We start from the raw sequence: 8,294 nt of genomic DNA, 5'->3' as shown, positions 1-8,294 counted from the left end.
GATACTCTACTGCCATCTACTGAGTATGGTTCCCATTGTAACAGTCGTCAAACAATACATTTAGCATGTCATTTAATAGCTTTTGTAATACTGCCCTCTTCTGGCAAAAAGGTTTGGCCTAAATCGCCAATATTGGGGGAAAATTGAAGAAAGAAAACCTTCTCTCCAAACCTTCACAGCAACTGCCAAATAAGAAATAAGCTAACAGACTAAAAAAAGAAATCTCCCAGGGCAACATCTCCCAGGGCAGCGTCTCCCAGGGCAACGTCTCCCAGGGCAGCGTCTCCCAGGGCAACGTCTCCCAGGGCAACGTCTCCCAGGGCAACGTCTCCCAGGGCAACATCTCCCAGGGCAACGTCTCCCAGGGCAACGTCTCCCAGGGCAACGTCTCCCAGGGCAACATCTCCCAGGGCAACGTCTCCCAGGGCAACGTCTCCCAGGGCAACATCTCCCAGGGCAACATCTCCCAGGGCAACGTCTCCCAGGGCAACGTCTCCCAGGGCAACGTCTCCCAGGGCAACGTCTCCCAGGGCAACGTCTCCCAGGGCAACGTCTCCCAGGGCAACGTCTCCCAGGGCAACGTCTCCCAGGGCAACGTCTCCCAGGGCAACGTCTCCCAGGGCAACGTCTCCCAGGGCAACGTCTCCCAGGGCAAACACCAGACTAGGCCCTGATCCAGTGCTCTATCTGAGTCAATAGATGGATCAACATAGGAGTGAAATACATTGGATTCAAGGATATGATTTTGTAACAGGAAAAATAATTCAGGCATTACATTTCTACAATACCATTATAGACCTACATTTAACGAAAATATATGTTTAATAAATGCACAATCTGAACGATGTTCTATTGATATTGACATTGATTAAGAATTACATGGCTAATGATCTTAGTACAAGTAAGCTAAGGAGGCCTGCACCTACACTATCATAAACTATATATAAAATGTTATTATGAGTCTTTATGCCTATTGTTTGTTTGTCATCCTCAGACATTTGTAAACAATGTCTACTCAGGTTAATCTCGTTAACACTCCCATCTATAGATGCGCAATTAGCCAGGGGAACAGTTTAGGCAATTTATAGCCTATGTTTAAAACAATCATGTTGATCTCATGGATGGATGGACTGTCAGTCCTTGTATCCATACAACCTGTCTATGACTTTGAGCATGGTTAGGATACAATTCCACAGCTCCATCTCTCAGCGTTATAGCAAGTGGCAGGGCCGCTTTGGGGCTGAAACAGACAAGGGATTGTCAATTGTTTAGGAAGATGCCTTCGGCAAACCGATAATAATTAGCCTAGTGACAAAATGTACAACTTTTTTTCACAAGAATAAACCCACTGACGCGCACAATGGGATTAAATCCCAAAAGACGCTGCTAGCCATATTTTATCCAGTGAAGATGTAAAGAAAAGTCAACTCCTCTCACTTCCGCTGTAGAGGCTCGAGCGAGTTGCAGTGGCGCGAAGCAGCAGTTGCAGCCAGTGCGCGCGCGCCGTGAGCACCTGTCACAAGGTGAAGAGCAGGACGAGTTGTTCTACTAGTACAAGAGGATATTGCAGGGGCTTGAAGCTGGAGCAAGTACACCACACTCCACCACACTTCCACTGGGCTGGGCCAGAGAGGCAGCAACCACCCATTTGGACCGATGTTCTGGCCGAAATGCAGTCTCGACACATCTACATTCGGAATAAGATCGGCGAGGGCATCCAAGCGACCAGCTTTCAGGTAGGTCACACCAGCGGGAGAAGATAGACAGTTACTGTAACTATTCTCCTCAAACAGTTTTGTTTTCAAGCAAAACAACTTTGGCACTTGTTAAATTCCTTGTTTTACTACACACCGTGCCTCATGCTGTTTTGGAATGTTTTATCATACAATCTCAATATTTAGTGTCTAGGCTACTGAATGTTGTTTTAAATCAAAGAAGAGTATCCCAAATATCCTAGCTTCACCTAGTAATTACTAGACTAAGTAATACATGTGCTCGAAGTCACATTTGGTAAGATGTTGAACAGACAACATGCCCTATTTTATTTTCTGGTTGTATGAAACATGTAACGTGTTATTTCCTCCACTAGCCTGTGTGATTTCTAACCAAGTGTTTCCACCTAATTATGGCCACACCGCAGCAAGATGCAATACCAGACAACGGGACACCCAGTGACTAACGTGACCCAGTTAAGATGGCCCTATTTGATGTAGATTCATGGGAAAAGTAGGTTCTGATATTTTAGTAGTGACATTGCTACTAACTCTGGAGACTTAGCCATAAGTGGAGCAAATCACTGCTAGATAATTAACCTGCCCCTTAGAGGTTCAGGATGGGCCTATATTTGGCCCTTTTAGAGACTTGCTAATGAAAGTCGGAAACAGTGAAAGTCTTGATTATAGATAGGGTTGAAAATTTCCGAAAATCTTCCGAAAATCCTCAGGGTTTTCATAAATCCTGATTGGAGGTTTTTGGATTTCTTGCATTTTCCCTCCTGATACCAGGAATGTTCCAACCAGGATTTTGGGGAAGTTTCCAGAATTTTGCAACCCTTATAGATCATTACGTTTCCTTGAATTTCAATGTTATCGTGGACATATTGCTAGCCTACATAACATTACTAGTACTACTACAGATCTACAGTAAGTTACATCTCTCCTATGTTGGGATGACATTGGCTGGCTAGAGACAGAGTGGGGGTTGTGATTGGCCTGTAGGTGTCATGTTGCCGCCAGTGTCATGTCTGCCCTATGGGGGGCGATGTCACCGGGCTGCTCTGACAGTTCTCACACTGAGACCCCCTGCCCCACGCGCACACACACACACACACACACACACACACACACACACACACACACACACACACACACACACACACACACACACACACACACACACACACACACACACACACACACACATAGTCTTCCATAGCCTGACAGGATCACAGAGGGTAAATGCGACAGGCATCTCCTGACATCAATATATAGAATAGATAGACTAATTGATACTCCCAGTTGGTATTAAATAGAACGTTGCGGCCCCGCCCACCAGTGGGGAAAACAACCCATGGTTACCTTGGTTACCCCATTGGTTCACAGGAAAAACTAGACTTATTCAAACACAATTATCTTGTTGTCTGCTTGTTTTAAACAATTACAAAACTACATTTAAAAAAAGTACAACATGTCTAATGATAACTTTTCAACATTGCCTGCTCCAAAGCATTCTCACTACTTAGAAAAACCTAATATTGTAGAACTTCCCTCATCAATCAATCAAATGTATTTATAAATCAGCAGATACATACAGAAACCCAGCCTAAAACCCCAAACAGCAAGCAATGCAGATGTAGAAGCACGGTGGCTAGGAAAAACTCCCTAGAAAGGCAGGAACCTAGGAAGAAACCTAGAGAGGAACCAGGCTCTGAGGGGTGGCCAGTCCTCTTCTGGTTGTGCCGGGTAGCGATTATAAGAGTACATGACCATTAAGGCAAGATTGTTCTCCAAGATGTTCAAACGTTCATAGATGACTAGCAGGGTCAAATAATAATCACAGTGGTTGTAGAGGGTGCAACAGGTCAGTAAATCAGGAGTAAATGTCACTTGGCTTTTCATAGCCGCTTATTCAGAGGTTGAAACAGCAGGTGCGGTAGAGCGAGAGAGTTGAAAACAGCAGGTCTGGGACAATGTAGCACGTTCGGTGAACAGGTCAGGGTTTCATAGCCACAGGCAGAACAGTTGAAACTGGAGCAGCAGCATGACCAGGTGGACTGGGGACAGCAATGAGTCATCACGCCAGGTAGTCCTGAGGCATCGTCCTATGTCGCTAACGTTAGCCATGTGACTTGAGTGCCAGCTAGCTACCAACCAGAACATTAAGCTATCCAAGACCAACAACACAAATGAATGGACTATAAATCTACAAGTAGTGAGTGGAGATAAAAACGGACTACTAAACAAATTAAATGTCTTACCTGTGATGAAATGTTATCCACACACACATGTCGTCTACATGGACACTGGGTCTCCACAATTTCCCACTCTTCCACAGTGAATAGCCTGAAGCCACAGAGGTCTTCTCGCAGGCTCGTTTTCCATACATGGGAGCATTGCAAACCATAGGTCAGGATTTTTGACCTGGTTTCTTGTACATTGAACAACACAGCAGCTCTTCAGATTGTTTTGTTATTTCTGTATAACAAAAAAATGATGACTAAGTTGACTCTTTTACATTGGGGGTCAATGGGAAATAATGTTTTCACCAATTTGTGGTCATGGCTGAGGGGAGTTCATTCTTATGACATGAATACCGATTCGGAGTACACATACCAAGTTATAGAATAGAACAGAATATAATAGAATAGAATAGAACTATGGAATATAGGTAAGATGTAACACAGAAAGCAATTCCATCAGCAACTGCTGTCTACTGTACCATTATGTATTGCTGTTTATTTCTGTTCATGTCTGTGTTGTTCTTTAGCTTGATTCCCCTTGAGAAGGACTTGGTTGGTTGTGCTGTTTGTCTGATCCCACACAGGTGAACCGAGGGACCTACTCCAGGCGAAGCCGATTGAAGAGGTCTGATGGCAGCACCACCTCCACAAGCTTCATCCTCAGACAGGTAGGGCCCCTGGGGTTTCCCCTAGGTACAGATCTAGGATCCCCTCCCCCAATCCTAACCTTAACCATTAGTGGGGGAAATGGAAAACTGACTGAAGATCAGCGTAAAGGGGCAACTTCACCCTATACCACAGGTAGGCTGGGATGGGTTAAATTCCAGAAAGATGATCCCTTCCCAATGTCCTCGACCTCTACCTCTTCACAGATCTGATAGGACTGGATAGGTGAAACTAGCTGGAGCTGTTGCTAGCTTACACCTAGCCATGTCTTCTCGGATCTGTGATGGGGAGTGACCAAGGGCATAGGGGAGTGGACAACGTTCTGGGATGAAACACAACTTTCTGGGATGAAACACAACTTTCTGGGATGAGAACCCACGCTGACAGAGAGACAGATTCAGTCACAAACAAACACACTCACACAAGGACACACTTCTTGGAAGCATCTGAGTAGTGCTTTTACATAGCCCAGTTTAATTGAACCATGAATTGGTCCTTGAGACATACTACAGAAGGCAGTTAACATCTAACCAGGATGAGGGAACAGCCAGAGAACAGTCACTGGAAAACCAGTCAACCGTTCAGTCATCCATATGTTGCTGACCTGGGGAAACCAACCAAATCACCTTCATTGTGCAGCCCCGGGACAGATCCTTCTAGAGCAGGGGTGGGCAACTCCTGTCCTCCAGGGCCTGATTGGTGTCACCTCTTTTCTCCATCCCTAGCAAACACAGCTGATTAATCAAATGTCATTCTAAACTGAAGATCATGTTTAGGGGATTATTAGAGTCAGGTGTGTTAGCTGGGGCAAAACTGTGACACCAATCAGGACCCGAGGACTGGAGTTGCCCACCACTGTTCTAGAGAGACAGAGAGCAACAGAGTATGCAGGTTGTTTCTCCAACCCCACTCTAACACAGCTGATTCAGCTAATCAAGGAGCTGATGAGCTGCTGATTCGTACAATGATGTTTCATCAAGGCTGGAGCAAAAGCTTACTGTACCTATCTCTCTAGGAAGAGGGTTGGCCAGCACTCATAATTGTGTTATTATTTCATGAACTTATTATGCAGATACACTTACATATATATATTTTTGTAATATAAATACTGTACAAAATATATCTACAGGCCAATGTCTTTATTTGAACTATTTCTACTAGTGTGTCTTTCCATAAGAAGGTCCAGTAGATTTTATGAAACTGCTATTTTCTTATTTGTCGGATACACTTAAATAAGCATCAGAATGAAAATGTGACTATCAGAATAAAAGCTTACAATTATAACATGCAATACATTGTGGTACAGCAAACCATTTTGGACTAAGTCAATTATATTCTGGTTATCCATTATACTCTATACAGCTCCTTTTGTTTTATATTCTGGTTATATCTGTGGTGCTTAGCCTATACACTGGAAGAGAGAGGGAGAGAGATGGATAGAAAGAAAGAAGGGGGAGAGAGAGATAAATGGATAGAGAGGAAGGGAGAGATAGATGGATAGAGAGAAGAGGGGAGAGAGAAAGATGAGGGGAGAGAGAAAGATGAGGGGAGAGAGAAAAAGGGGAGAGAGAAAGATGAGGGGAGAGAGAGAAAGATGAGGGGAGAGAGAAAGATGGATGATAGAGAGAAAGATGAGGGGAGAGAGAGAAAGATGAGGGGAGAGAGAAAGATGGATGATAGAGAGAAAGAGGGGAGAGAGAGAAAGATGAGGGGATAGAGATAGATGGATAGAGAGAAGAGGGGAGAGAGAGAAAGATGGATGATAGAGAGAGGGGAGAGAGAAAGATGAGGGGAGAGAGAAAGATGGATGATAGAGAGAAAGAGGGGAGAGAGATGGATAGAGAGAGAAAGAGAAGGGGACAGAGATAGATGGATGGATAGAGAGAAAGAGAGGAGGGGACAGAGAGATGGATAGAACGAGATAGATGGATAGAGAGAAAGAGGGGAGGGAGAGAGAGATGGGTAGAGAGAGAATGATGCTGCTGTCATCCCCCTCTTCCTATACTCCCTCAGTCAAGGAGAGAGTGCGTGTGCGTCCAAGCTGAGTGGAGGGCAGCACAGCCAATCGGCTTGCTGCACAGCCAATCGACTTGCTGCACATTGGCTTTGTCATCGGGTGCTGATATTGAGGAAGGATTCTCTATGCTGCTCCGTTCGGTGTGTTTAGAAGGGCTGATGAAATGCCAGGATTGGGCTGCCTCTAGGGAGAGCCTCTCTGCTTTATAATGTGAGCCAGTAGCATCCAGGCTCGGGCTAACGCACAAACATCGACCAAGCAGGCCTAGGGGAAACCAAGCAGGCCTAGGGGAAACCAAGCAGGCCTAGGGGAAACCAAACAGGCTCTGCTACTGCTATTACCCCTTCTCCTCTTCCAGCCGAAAAAGGAGGGATTTATTTTTTACTGTCATCCCCCATCCATCCTGTGTTCTGTGGTGGCTCCCTCCTCCTCCTCCTGTTCCCCCTCCTCCACTACAGCCTCCTCCTCCGCTCTCTCGTTTTTTTCCCCCTCTTCCTTTTATTCTTCTAGAGGTGCTTTTGGAAATAGCAGACCTCCATGTATGACAATTTGTACCTGCATGGATTTGAAGACTCGGAGGCGGTGAGTGGTGGGGGGGTTTAGCTTCAGATCGTGTGTGTGTGTGTTTGAGCGTGTGTGTTTGTGTTTGTCGATGGAGGTGGCTCAGCTGTGGTGCACACACAAACACAGGGCTTACTGTAGGTAAGCTGACGGTCTCATGCTGTAGATGGAAGGATCGCGGTCTCCGCTGGGGGGGTGACTGGGGGGGGTTCAATGTAAGGAGAAGACAGAGTCAGACGTGTGTGTGTGTGTGTGTGTGTGCGCGCACACAGTCGTGAGAGTGTAATTAGTGATGATGTGTATAAGAATAAGTAGCAATATGTGTCTGTCAGCATCAGCCCAATGCATCTGAATAGCTGCATCATATCATCAGCACATTTCAATGGCTGATGATAGCTATACAATGTACACTGTAGCCATCCATTTAATGCACAGCACACGTAGGAGCACAAAGATGGAGATAGCATTATATAGCGAGAGAAGAGCAGTGCGTAAATGCTATATCCTATCCCCCAGAGGGCCGTTTCGCTCCCTGCGTGAGGTTATGATTGTATAATGTATCCTCATATCACAGCCTCTCCAAATGTAGGGTATAGCCCTGCTGCATTTACTGCCTTTGTTTAGAGGGCCAAAGCTTCTATTTTTACACCCGGCAACAGCAGTGTGTTGTATTTCTGCTGCTGAGGACAGAGAGGACAGAGAGGAGCGTGCGTTGTGATGTCATATACTGGAGTCAGATAGACATGAGTCACGTCAGTGCTCCGTTGGAAGCCCGGCAGTCATACAATATGGCCGTGAAGAGATTCTGTACCCCAAAATGCACCCATCTAACTATCCATACCCATATACCCCGTTATCCATTTTGTATATATTGGCTGATCAGCAAACGGCTATAATTATTTATTAAGATATATAATGAATATATATAAAGGAACATAGTATTTGTTGAGGGGGGCGTGAGAATAAATGTTTACAAAAACACTAGAAGAGCTGGGTGGTAGTATGTGTGTGTGTGTATGGTGTGTGTGTGTGTGTGTATGGGGTGTGTGTGTGTGTGTGTGTGTGTGTGTGTGTGTGTGTGTGTGTGTGTGT

The 8,294-nt window shown here is 45.2% G+C and overlaps 1 protein-coding gene across 1 annotated transcript in view; it reads left to right on the top strand.

Annotated features, from left to right (window-relative positions):
• Positions 1–1,361: 1,361 nt before the first annotated feature.
• The window catches only part of LOC118379658 (voltage-dependent L-type calcium channel subunit beta-4-like), a 26,808-nt gene continuing 19,875 nt past the window's right edge, over positions 1,362–8,294 (top strand). Inside the window, exons 1-2 of the mRNA XM_052499930.1 lie at positions 1,362–1,736; positions 4,543–4,626. Coding sequence (XP_052355890.1) covers positions 1,671–1,736; positions 4,543–4,626 — 150 coding nt within the window. The 5' untranslated portion in view covers positions 1,362–1,670. The remainder of the gene's footprint in view (positions 1,737–4,542; positions 4,627–8,294) is intronic.

The sequence above is a fragment of the Oncorhynchus keta genome, chromosome 37 (genome assembly GCF_023373465.1).
Source record: "Oncorhynchus keta strain PuntledgeMale-10-30-2019 chromosome 37, Oket_V2, whole genome shotgun sequence".
NCBI lineage: Eukaryota > Metazoa > Chordata > Actinopteri > Salmoniformes > Salmonidae > Oncorhynchus > Oncorhynchus keta.
The sequence above is the reverse complement of the archived record's forward strand: the minus strand, read 5'-3'. Positions and strand labels throughout refer to the sequence as shown.